We start from the raw sequence: 13728 nt of genomic DNA, 5'->3' as shown, positions 1-13728 counted from the left end.
TGCCGGCAATATTTCCAACAAGGAATTTTGAGAAACAACTTCCACAGTCAAAACGTTAGTAGAGGGACTCATGAAATTAGTGAACATAATTTTAAAATGTGTGGAAGTTAAATTTTCAATACGTATTTTTAATTGGAAACCCCCTGCTAACTTTAGCATAATTGAACGCAGAAAAGAAAACGACATTAACAATAGGGTCAATGACCTAGATGTTAGGCCCCTATAAACAACAAGCAAACAAGACATTAACAATGTCGTTTGTTATAATGTAGGCCTAATACGTTAATTCAGTTCCGATTGGTTATAATGTGAAGGTGACGCTTGGGATACACTCCTCAGCAGGACAGTCATGTGTCTTGAAGAAAATGTGATGAAGAAAGGACAGTGATAATGTAACAATGCAGGATTCTTTTACAATTTGCTTTACGTCGCACAGACACAGATAGGCTTTAATGGTGACTATGAATGGTTTGTTAAGAAATAAACATGCGTAATAGAGTCATTAAGTTCGTTGACTGAACGTCTAGTATCGCTTTGGTGCACTACAGCGGAAAGTTTGCACCACAAGATGTTAGCGTGACAGTTCTTCGCTAGTCCCAGCAAGAGGCAGTTGAATGTCAGCGGCGGAACTTGAGAATGTCATGGTATCTGGTAGCGAAACGTTTGAGATGATCAAGTCGAAATCGCCCGGATCACCACAACGGGATGCGAAAAGGCGGTTCAAAAGACTATGTGAATCTTGATCTGTTAGTGCCAGTCCACGGACATATTGACTGTAGTGCGTACAAAGGGGTACACTGTGTTGCCTACAGTGTAGGCGCCAGTCCAAGAAATAGTAAACAGCGCATTACATGCATATGCCGACATTTCATTAACATTGTTCTTGAATAATTCTGTACTGCATGGAATACCGTTATCAGAGAATTGTACACATTCAATTACAAAAATGCTCAAAGTGTTTCCCATTATTTTCAACGCCCATTTGTAATTAGCTGCGCAATGAATGGTCAACACGGCGCAGCATTTCTAATGAAATCCTACGGCAGGCTGCTTCTATGCATTGTTTAATGTCTTCGGGTGTTGTAACTGCTGAGGAGTGTATCTCAAGCGTCAGCTTCGCATTACAGTTACTCTGGATTGTAACAAACGAAACTATTAATCTCCTTTTCTTCCGACCGAGTGAGTTGACTGTGCGGTTAGGGCCACGTAGCTGTGAGCTTGCATTCAGGAGATGATGGGTTCGAATCCCATCGTTGGCAGCCATGAAAACGGTTTTCCGTGGCTCTTAATTAAGGGCATGGCAATTTCCTTCCCAACCCTGACCCTAATCCACTATCCACTAATTATCCACTAATTTCATGAGCCCCTAACGTTCTGTCTGTGCAAGTTTTTTTAAATTCCTTGTTGTTCATGAAGTATTGCTGGTTGTAAGGTTAGGTGACTACTCTGTATAACTGGTTCTTGTACCTTCGGGGTACGATCAAAATACGAGTGTTCTAGTGTCGCCTTCCAGAAAATTCACGGATAATCTAGACGAAACAGACAACATAAGCCGATGTCGTCACGTGCTCGCAGACTTCCGGTAGCTCCCCAGCTTGTCTCACTCATCTTTCCTTCTTCTTTTTTTAAAAAGTTTGCTTTACGTCACAATGGCACAGATAGGTATTATGGTGACGGTGGGTTAGAAACGTGCTAGGAGTGAGCAGGAAGCGACCGTCGCCTTGATTAAGGCACAGCCCCTACATTTGCCTGGTGTGAAAATGGGAAGCTACAGACAACTATCTTCAGGGCTGCCGACAGTGGGGTTCGAACCCACTATCTCGAGAATGCAAACTGACAGCTACGTAACCCAAACCACACAGTCACTCGCTCGGTACTCACTCATCTTTTCCAGGAAATACCGAGTGGGGGTTGGGGGTGGTTCAAGAGGGCTGACAGTTGCCTGATAAAAGTAGTCTTGGAACGAATGGTTTCTTAGATATGAAGCTAGCGGGTGGGCAAAATAAAACTGGCAAAATAAGACTGACGCGAGTTTTACCCTTGTTAACGAATATCACTGAAGATGTTGGAAATGGGCACCTTTGAAGTCGATGCAGCACTGTGCTCCATTTATCAAACTGTGAGACTCTCGTAGCAGCTCTGCCTGAGGGATAGCAGCAATAGCGTTTTCAGTGTTCTGCTGTAACTCTTCCAGTGTGTGGAGGGTTATTGGAGTAGACATATACCTGACCTTTCAGTTTGCCCCTCACGTAAAAATCACAGGGAGAGAAATCAGGTGATCGAGGTGGCCAGTCGACTGTACTGCCTCTGCTGGTATTCGAACTCTTTTCGGATAGTTACAGTTTTTATTCGCTACAGAGGCCGTTTAGCGTCATATTGCCACTAAGATTTTCACTGCAGGCTTTGCTGAAAGTTTTGCCAAACCCCTTCCGATCTTAAACTCTTGCGCAAACAGTTCCGTACAGGCATTACCTTCGACAATGAACACGCGCTGTTTTATCATGAGCACCATTTTGCGTTGTATTCAACTGGACACTAAACACGTCTGCTCCTTTCACTCACTCATAGGTAATGACACAGCGACGTACTCGAGACAGAGTATGCGGGAGATGCGTACGCGCAGACGTGTGACAGCAATTGATTGGTGCATCCAAATCACGGTTTCCAGCATTTGCTGTGATGGGAAGTTCTCCTGTTCATTAAAAGGGCCAATTCCGCATCAGTCTTATAAATATTTTCCGAGCCAATTTTATTTTGCCGGTATAAAATGGACTTTTAAACATGTAGATTCCATGTCGAGGCTCCCTGGTATCCATCATAATCATTGATGTCAGGTCAAATATTTTCTGTTTCAGATGAGCATCGTAAATGCTGTTGGAATACCGGTGGCGCTTCCTGATTGGGTGCTTGCCACAGGGGCCTTATTACTCTTGTTCTACGTATATGCGACATGGACATATGACGTCTTCAAGAAAAGGAAAATTCCATTCCTTCAGCCACTTCCCATGGTGGGGAATATGAAGTCCACCCTCTTTCGTTCTCAGTCGATATCAGAATTTGTGAGAGATACTTACACAAAAATGAAAGGACACAGAATATCAGGGATCTACGAGTTTAGGAATCCGCTTTTCTTTATCAGAGATCCAGAGATCGTCAAACAGGTGTGTGTTAAGGACTTCGACCACTTCATGAATCATCGTAAGGCTGTGAGTGAAAAAACAGATCCCTTCTTCAGCAAATCTCTCTTTGGACTTCAAGGTAAGTCGACTGATGAATGAAACTGAAGTATAGTTTTAGAGGGTGATTTTCTATTTAAATTTGTTATTTATGGATAGAATAACGGAAAAATATTGCAGAATCTTCTTCCACATCGACTGTTTTCCAGTTCTATTTTGATCAGTACTTAATGTGGACACGGCCCAGGTTTATGACCGGATTCCCTTCCTGACACCCACGCTTATCTGCCTCCCGTTACACAGCGTAGAGACAGAACGGGAATGCCTGCACTTCGCAGTTCATGTCCGTGCTCAGAACGTGTATTAAGTGTTGATCTGTCGCTCCGACTGTTCTTGAGTTGTGAAGTGTTACTTGGAGGTATAATTCTCATAATGACTCCATATGTGTACAAGGTTAGAGAAAAGGGCATTTATGTACGATAATTATGTGAAAACAGAGTTTTGCGGGGAAGTCGTTAGGCGACTTGTAACACAATTTCTGGGTGTACGCCTTCCACATAGAGAGAGACTGTGCGGAAACTCGTAAATTAACTTAGAGAAACGGGTTCTTTACTCGATAAAAAGTGAAGGGTAAAAAACGTGTGCTGAATGAAGAGAAAGTAAACAAAATCGCAGACAAATTAGAATATTCGCCTACAAAATCCCTACAACAACTTAGACAAGAAACCGGGGTTTCGAAGAGCTCAGAATGGAGAGCCACGAAGCATTTCAGGAGAGAAAAATAATCTCAATTGCGGAATTGTGAAACTGAGTTTCCTAAGACGATGCCAGAAATGTGCGGATGCAGGAGGAGAACATTTCGAACATCTCCTCTCATAAGATACGAGCTTATTTTCTTAATTCGTAATTACTAATTTTATTAATTATTATTTTCTTAGTCCGCCTCTGTGGTGTAGTGGTTAGCGTGATTAGCTGCCACCCCCGGAGGCCCGGGTTCGATTCCCGGCTCTGCCACGAAATTTGAAAAGTGGTACGAGGGCTGGAACGGGGTCCACTCAGCCTCGGGAGGTCAACTGAGTAGAGGTGTGTTCGATTCCCACCTCAACCATCCTGGAAGTGGTTTTCCGTGGTTTCCCACTTCTCCTCCAGGCGAATGCCGGGATGGTACCTAACATAAGGCCACGGCCGCTTCCTTCCCTCTTCCTTGCCTATCCCTTCCAATCTTCCCATCCCTCCACAAGGCCCGTGTTCAGCATAGCAGGTGAGGCCGCCTGGGCGAGGTACTGGTCATTCTCCCCAGTTGTATCCCCGACGAAGAGTCTGAAGCTCCAGGACACTGCCTTGAGGCGGCAGAGGTGGGATCCCTCGCTGTGTCCGAGGGAAAAGCCGACCCTGGAGGGTAAACAGATGATGATGATGATGATTATTTTCTTAATTTGAATTGTTATTTCATGTCATGCACGAATAAAGTGAGCGAAGTGCTCTCCTTGTTACTATGCCGCGGAGCGGGCAGTGATGAGTCAACGGGAAGCAGATAAGCTGGCCGCGCCTGCCAGCCAACCGATGAGAGAAACTCTTTGTATTTACTATTGCGTGATTATGTGGCAGTTGATACTGTTGTATGTACCGTAGATAATAATAATAATAATAATAATAATAATAATAATAATAATACTAATAATAATACATTGTTATTTGAATGATTGGATAATAACAGTTTCCTATTGCTTCTCTTACAGATAAACGCTGGAGGGATATGAGATCTACTCTGAGTCCCGCGTTTACCTCCAGCAAGATGAAGGCGATGTTTCTGCTTATTTCAGAGTGTGGACGGCAGACGAGAGAATACCTAGAAGAGCGTTGTCGAGAACAACCAGGTGAGTTTCTAAGTCTATTCAAGTGAAATCGTTAAAATCTCACAACACTTATAATTTGCTTAGTAATAAGGAGATAACAGCAGCAGTATAAGACTTGAGAAGACGACACACACTTATTTGTTAACACAGTGTCCTACTGCAGTATTAGAAGGTACCTTTTTCTTTTTTCTTTTTTTGCTAGGGGCTTTACGTCGCACCGACACAGATAGGTCTTATGGCGACGATGGGATAGGAAAGGCCTAGGAGTTGGAAGGAAGTGGCCGTGGCCTTTATTAAGGTACAGCCCCAGCATTTGCCTGGTGTAAAAATGGGAAACCACGGAAAACCATTTTCAGGGCTGCCGATAGTGGGATTCGAACCTACTATCTCCCGGATGCAAGCTCACAGCCGCGCGCCTCTACGCGCACGGCCAACTCGCCCGGTTTAGAAGGTACCAGGTGGGCAAAAACTGTTCCGGAAAATACAATGAACATCACATGAAAATGCTGGAAATCGCTTCATCTGAAGAAGTGAAAAACTGAGGATCCAAAAGTCCTGACTCCACTTCACTCAGAAGCCACCGGCAGAACTCAACACGCGAAGGTTCGTCTGGAAACTTTAATGCATGCATAACAGTAAATTTGTAAGGGTACAGATGCAGGCCGTTTTTGATCATGTTTCGACACGAAGATCTCTTAATTCCTGCTTGCACAGATAAACGGCGTTGAGTTTTTGTCGGACTTCGTTCCAGGTTGTCCTTCACTCGAGCAATGTTTTCTGGTGTTCGAACTCTTTTCGGATAGTTACGATTTATGTTCGCTACAGAGCCCGTTTCACGCCATTTTGCCACCAAGTTTTGCATTGCAGACTTTGCTGGAGGTTTTGTCAAAACATTTCCAGTTTTAAACACTTGCGCAAACAGTTCCGCACAGGTTTTCCAAGAATCCTGGTTCGCATAACACTCGACAATGAAAACGCGCTGTTTTATCGCGAGCACTATTTTGTGTTGCATTTAACTGGTCACTAAACACGTCTGATCCTCTTACTCACACACACGTAATGAAACAGCGACATGCTCGGGACATGCGGAAGATGCGCACGCGCAGACATCTGACAGCAACCGATTGGTGCATCGAAATCACGGTTTCCAGCATTTCATGTAATGGGCAGTTCTCCTGCTCATTAACAAGGGTCAATTCCACGTCAACCTTATCAATATTTTCCTGGCGAGCTTTATATTGCCCACACTATATAAAGAGCACTTGCTACAGTCACCGCATGAAGTGGGTCCTGTCAGGTAGACAACCTATAAAATAACGAAGTCTACTAATTGCAGTAAATTTTAAGAAATAAATTCAGTGATATATATATATATATATATATATATATATATATATATATATATATTACCAATTAAATAGATCGTGTTACACGATAATATTAATAAACTGGTGAACCAGGTCCATAGTGTTCTTGACATTATAGGGCATACATTCAGTAGGATAGTATCAATACATGAGCTTTGATCCTAAACACGTAGTTTCAATATATCTTAAAGGCTAATTTTGGATTAAAAAATTCTCCTACTGGCCGAGAAAGGAAATCTGACGTTCACGTACTTACTTTTTTTGTTTATGGGTCCTGATTTCGAGCCCTCAGCTCGACTACTCGGTGAGTTTCGGGAATTTTCTATTTTTGTAGAGTTTGTGCGCGTATGAGATCTTCTAGAATCAAGTTTATAGGGTGCCTGAAAGTTGCGCGCGTGGTGTATTTTAATTTTTATACAGGGTGTAACAAAATTCATTACTCCAACTTCTAGAGATGATTGAAGAGTGATACAAATCATTGTTACCCGTATTGAAGATACTGAATGTAGGATGCTAAATGGTTTATTTTGTCACCTATTCATTAAATATAAAATATTTTACATTTAGGAATTTATTTTAATTCCCCTTGAGACATGTTTCGCCCTTCATTGAGGGCATTATCAGTCAAATTACCTTCTCAAGGCAAAAATCAGGTACCTGATTAGCATTTAACATGCACAAATTAATACACATTACAATGAGGGAATTGTGCATGTTAAATGCTTATCAGGTACCTGATTTTTGCATTGAGAAGGTAATTTGACTGATGATGCCCTCAATGAAGGGCGAAACATGTCTCAAGCGGAATTAAAATAAATTCCTAAATGTAAAATATTTTATATGTATTGAATAGGTGACAAAATAAACCATTTAGCATCCTACATGACTGAAGAGTCCGAAACGAACGTTTATTGGTAAACAGTCATGGGTCTGAAAAGAATTATGAACCCAGGCAATCATAAACTGTACCGTAATTTATTCTCCATAAGCCATGGATATTACATATTCTGTTAAACACGCCATGATGTCAGAATCCTATGTCTGTACTGTGACAACACGCAGTACCTTTTCATTCGTTTAGACCAGAGCGAGAGACTGTATGAGACTCCAACTGAATCCAAGGAAGAGCTCATCAGTTGGGTACTTGGTGTTGCGCACACTCTACAACAGCTAATGTCAACACAGAGCGAAACAACTTCGGAGCCAGTTTGTTCCCCGCTGGTGAGGAACGAGAGCATCTGAGCGAGCATGGAGAGGAAGTTGTCTGAAGTTTCCTCTTCCTCCAGTATTCCTTCATCAGGGCGCTATGCTGTTTCTTCTGTTCATCCGACCAAGCTCTTTTCGTCTTTGCAGTTCTTTCAACCTGAAACCCTTTGAATTTTGAATCATGGTCCGAAACGTTTTCCTGTCTATAATCTAAACTTCCTGGATGTTTGACTTCTCTAACTTCCTTAATCCATGCCGTTGTTGTTTTCTTATTGCACAGGTAGTTGAATAACTTTTTGATTAGTCTAGTTTTGTTCATTCTGTACAATTGTCCAGAAATGATAATCTATGAAATTTTCACCACATTTTGTAACTTCACTGTTGTTGTTGTGAAGTTTCCAGCCGGTTTCAGTCTGGACTGAGCCCATGATTTTCCGTATTATTCTTCTTTCTAGGAGCTCCAGCTTCTCCAACTTGTAATTCATTGAGAGGCATTGGCTTTCATAGGTACACGCATTCTGTTTTTACTACAGCGTTGTAATGCCAAATTATTATTATTATTATTATTATTATTATTATTATTATTATTATTATTATTATTATTATTATTGTTGTTGTAACATATCCGTGCCGTTACTGCAAGTATCGCCACGGTATGCAACCCGCCAGGCCGCTGCTCTCTTCCCACGCGGTAGCCAGCCGTCTCGAGCGGAGCAAGTAACGCCTGCTCCCTAGAGAACTACTTCAAAATGTAATTCAGCAATTGATTTCCGACCTATAGTTATTTAATAAGATTATATGTTTTGTCTTCTATCATTCCTAAGAATTTGAATATTGCATTTAGATACACCCCGCTACACCAAATCATTAATAGAGATTACCTCCATAATACCGTAACTCAAACATTTCTGCTTGTTTGCACCTGAGCCCCAATTTCAACAACCTCCTCCCAGTTGAACCTCCTCACAAAATTTTGGGAATTTCCGATCATTTAAAAAATAGCTTTTGATGGTGTCAGGTTATCTGGTACGATGCCTGTAAGATCCTCATTAATTCATGTCTATTTTAATTTTTATACCTGCTGCTCCATGTGTCGGTTGCCATTGACACCAGAACACCAACGCCTGCGTTTGAAGTGGTGCCTTGCCTGTGAGGCATGGACAGTAGTGTTGGCTACTGAGTGCATGATTCGAAGCAGTGCATCGATTCATTCAAGTGTCCGAGTGAATCGATTCACAGGAACGGCGAGCTCACGGCACACGATTCAGCTTACTCCCAGCGGACAGTGCTGAGTGGCGCACTCACTGGATGTTGACGGGGAGCCGAGCTTCCGCTGCAGCGAGACAGTGAATCAGTGAATCATGGCACATCGAAAGAATCGTGAACGAGCGCGGCTCAGTGAGACACATGATACACACGGCTCATCGGCTCACTGGACACGCGGAGAGCCGAGCTTCCGCAGCAGCGAGACATACAGTGAGCCATGGCACATCGAAAGAATCGTGAACGAGCGCGGCTCAGTGAGACACAAGATACACACAGCTCCTTATCGGCTCACTGCAGCGAGACATACAGTGAGCCATGCTACACTGAAAGAATCGCATGCTATAATGGACTCTCGAGCTCAGCTCATTTGAAAATAATACCCATTTGCATTCACTGTCCTCTTCTTACAGGGAGGTTTAAATAATAGATGGATTTATTTGCAGTGTTAAAAAGGTAGTCACAACATAATTCTGAAGTAGCTAGTAAGTAGGTAGGCTATTAGGTTATACTATTTATTAGTTTAATGAATCTTAGTATTATAACTTAGTTGACATTTGACAATTAAACTCGACTCTAGCCTGCCCTATGACTGAGTCATGCTCATGACCACTCAAAAGTACCTGTTTTATATTGGGAAGAACGGCTCAGTATTCTCTCAGTTCATATGTCACATCGTTGCACAAGACTTCAATCATATGTGGACAGACGCAATAACAGTATGTTGAATCAGAAAACCAGCGGGCTACTGTACATCTCGGGTAGCCTATACAAAATATGACTATTAAAAAAAATCCTCAGCTGATAGAAAAATACTTTTTTTTAAAAAATGACTGAGCGAGTTGTCGTGCGGTTAATATCGCGTGGCTATGCGCTTGCATTCGGGGGATGGTGGGTTCGAATCCCACCGTCGGCAGCCGTTAAGATGGTTTTTCCGTAGTTTCCCCATTTTCACACCAGGAAATGCTGGGACTGTACCTTAATTCAGGTCATGGCTGCTACCTTCCTAATCCTAACCTTTCCCACCCTGCGTCACCGGAAACCTTCGATGTATTAGAGTAACTAGCATTTTTTCTAAGAAAGGAGTTCATAGTATGAAGACCAGGTGGCAGCTGCGAGCACTGAATGCTGTTGCTGCTGTCTTACCAGCACATACTACACAGATGCAGTAGGAGCGGTGACCAATGAGCCGTGAATCGGATCACTGTATCGATTCAGTAACGTGAACGGAATCAAATGAATCGATTCAGTAAAATGAATCGAATGTCCCATCACTACAGCGGACAGTGCTGAGTGGCGCACTCACTGGACGTTGACGAGGAGCCGAGCTTCCGTTGCAGCGAGACAGTGATTCATGGCACATCGAAAGAATCGTGAACGAGCGCAGCTTAGTGAGACACAAGATACACACGGCTCCTTATCGGCTCACTAGACACTGGCGGGTGGCGGAGAGCCGAGCTTCCGCTGCAGCAAGACATACAGTGAGCCATAGCACACCGAAAGAATCGTGAACGAGCACGGCTCAGTGAGACACAAGATACACACCGCTCCTTATCGGTACACTGGACAGTGGACACTGGCGGAGAGCCGGGCTTCCTCTAAAGCATTACATACAGAACCATGGTGCACTGGAAGAATCGTACGCTAAATGGACTCCCGAGCTCAGCTCATTTGAAAATAATAAAAATAATACCCACTTGCATTCACTGTCCTCTTCTTATAGGGAGGTTTAAATAATAGATGGCAGTATTCGGGAGATAGTGGGTTCGAACCCCACTGTCGGCAGCCCTGAAAATGGTTTTCCGTGGTTTCCCATTGTCACACCAGGCAAATGCTGGGGCTGTACCTTAATTAAGGCCACGGCCGCTTCTTTCCCATTCCTAGCCCTTCCCTGTCCCATCGTCGCCATAAGACCTATCTGTGTCGGTGCGACGTAAAGCAACTAGCAAAAAAATAAATAATAATAATAATAATAGATGGGTTTATTTTCAGTGTTAAAAAGGTAGTCAAAACATAATTCTAAAGTAGCTAGTAAGTAAGTAGGCTATTAGGTTATACTATTCATTAGTTCAATGAATCTTAGTATTGTAACATAGTTGACATTTGGCAAGTAATTAAACTCGACTCTAGCCTGCCCTATGACTATGAGTCATGCTTATGACCACTCAAAAGTACCTGTTTTATATTGGGAAGAACAGCTCAGTATTGTTTCAGTTCGTATGTTACATCGTTGCACAAGACTTCAATAATATGTGAACCGTAAGTGAGCCGACTGACGCAATAACTTAAAACCAACAGTATGTTGAATCAGAAAACCAGTGGGCTACTGTACATCTCGGGTAGCCTATACAAAATATGACGATTAAAAAAAATCCTCTGCTGATAGAAAAATACAGTACATATTTTGAAAAACGACTTAGCGAGTTGGACGTGCGGTTAGTATCGCGTAGCTATGCGCTTGCATTCGGGGGATGTGGGTTCGAATCCCACCGTCGGCAGCCGTTAAGATATTTTTCCGTAGTTTCCCCATTTTTACACCAGGAAATCCTGGGACTGTACCTTAATTAAGGCCATGGCTGCTACCTTCCTAATCCAAGACATTTCCCATCCTGCGTCGCCGGAAACCTTGGATGTATTAGTGTGACTTGCATTTTGTTTCTAAGAAAGGAGTTCATAGTATGAAGACCAGATGGCAGCAGCGAACAATGAATGCTGCTGCTGCTGTCTTACCATTACATACTACACAGATGCAGTAGGAGTGGTGACCCTAATGTGCCGTGAATCGGATCACTGTATCGATTCAGTAACGTGAACGGAATCAAATGAATCGATTCAGTAAAATGAATCGAATGTCCCATCACTAATGGACAGAGGACGACTCGCATCGCATCATGTTCAGTGATGAGTCCCTCTTCTCCATAACCTCCGATGACCATCGTGTACGGGTTTGGTGGCGTCGAGGGCAGAGGGCAGACCCTGCCCATATTATGGAAAGGCACACATTAGTAATCCCTGGCATCATGGTGTGGGGAGCCATAGGATATGCTTTCAGGTCACCTCTAGTAGTGCTTCGGCAGACTTTGACGGTACAGCAATACGTCACAGACATTCTGCTTCCGCACATACTGCCCGTAATGGAACAGCACCCTGGAACGATGTTCCAATAACGTAATGCACGTCTACACAAAGCACGTGTGTCTATGGACTGCCTAGAACATGCGGAGGCCCTCCCGTGGCCAGCAAGATCCCCGGACCCCCCTCCATCATTGAACTCGTGTGGGATGGGATTGGAAGGGGACTCCGTCCCAGTACCAACCTGCGGGATCTGGAAGGACAGCTGCAACAACTGTGGACGAACTTGCCTCAGAAGATGATCCAAAGTCTGCATTGCGTTATTGGAACATTGTTCCAGGGCGCTGTTCCATTACGGGCAGTATGTGCGGAAGCAGAATGTCTGTGACGTATTGCTGTACCGTCAAGGGGGTACGACACCCTACTGACGTGGCACAAACATTCCACCTGTAACTGCCAACGGCCTTGTCTCTTCCATCCCATATTTTAATCAGTTCAATAAAGGCACATGGTCTTTTAGTATTTGTAGCGTCATTCACTTTCAACCACTCCTTCTAACGGCGACTATTCGCCAGATCTCTATTTTGCCTCGCATAACCTTATGACAACTACCTCAATACAGAGGCAGATACTGAACAATTTCCCTCGGAGCCAACACAAACCCATAATCTATAGAGTTGGTCTTCAGATCCCTGTTATTAGGCAGTACCCATACCTAGATGGAACTTCCAGAAAGCTGACTGGAAGACATATGCTTTGCACACAGATGCCAACATTAGGTGGATAGCTCCAACGCCAGAAAATTTCTGGAGGTTTGTTGGGCTAATAAAATCAGCTGCGAAAATAACCATTCTTCGTGGCTATCGGAAGGATTACATACCTGGTTGGAACAAGGAAACAAGTCGCTTGTTTGCTGAATACCAAAAGCTGGTTCTATTCATGTGATTGTAATATCTGCGGCCGTGAAAGCCATTTTTGATAAAGCAACTGAACTTCTGAAATCTCTAGATAATGCTAGAAGAGAGAAGTGGATAACAACAGTACAAGATCTCAACTTCACACACTCTAGTAGAAAAGCGTGGTCACTCATCCGTAAACTAGATCCAACTTCCACACCACTGAGGATGCAGACCTCCATTAATGTGGAAACTATAGCAAACCACCTGGTCTCTGTATCACGGGCTCCGGGGAATAAGAAATTCACAAAGCAAGTTAAGTTGGAACTAAGGCAGAGAAAAGAAGAAATCCAACCAAATGACCAATATTCAAGTCCGTTTTCCTCAGAAGAGATACAAAATGGTCTCGACTCCCTTCGTAGTGGTAAAGCTGCCGGACTTGATGGCATATTCCCAGAACTTTTAAAGAACTGTGGTCCAGCAATCAAGCGCTGGCTTTCCTCTTTCTTTAGTAATGTTATGCAGTCTGGCCGACTGCCTCCCCTGTTTAAGAAAACTAAAATTATCGCTATCTTGAAACCAGGCAAGGATCCCAAATTACCCCAAAGCTACAGACCAATAGCCCTACTAAGCGTAACTTACAAGCTTCTGGAAAGACTGATTCTTAACAGGATAGTTCCTACGATTGAATTCCTCATTCCGATTGAGCAAGCTGGTTTTCGTTATGGTCGTGACTGCAGCGATCAGTTGCTCGCTTTGACTTCCTTTATAGAAAATGGATTTAAGAGGAAGAAGAAAAGTGTCTCTGTGTTCCTCGATCTTGCCGCCGCCTATGACACAGTCTGGAAAGAAGGCCTCCTCCTGAAACTCAGCAGAGCAATGCCATGTCTCA

General features: G+C 43.3%; 1 protein-coding gene across 2 annotated transcripts in view; it reads left to right on the top strand.

Moving 5' to 3' along the window:
• The window catches only part of LOC136876113 (cytochrome P450 9e2), an 86028-nt gene that overhangs the window by 19325 nt on the left and 52975 nt on the right, over positions 1-13728 (top strand). Inside the window, exons 2-3 of one of the 2 annotated variants that reach the window (XM_067149785.2) lie at positions 2856-3258; positions 4916-5053. In XM_067149785.2, the coding sequence (XP_067005886.2) occupies positions 2856-3258; positions 4916-5053 (541 nt within the window). Of the gene's footprint in view, positions 1-2834; positions 3259-4915; positions 5054-13728 lie in introns of both variants that reach the window. The other variant, XM_067149786.2, reaches the window with a different exon arrangement.

Source organism: Anabrus simplex, chromosome 6, assembly GCF_040414725.1.
Source record: "Anabrus simplex isolate iqAnaSimp1 chromosome 6, ASM4041472v1, whole genome shotgun sequence".
Classification (NCBI taxonomy): domain Eukaryota; kingdom Metazoa; phylum Arthropoda; class Insecta; order Orthoptera; family Tettigoniidae; genus Anabrus; species Anabrus simplex.
Note: the sequence above shows the minus strand (reverse complement) of the source record. Positions and strands in the feature narration are given on the sequence as shown.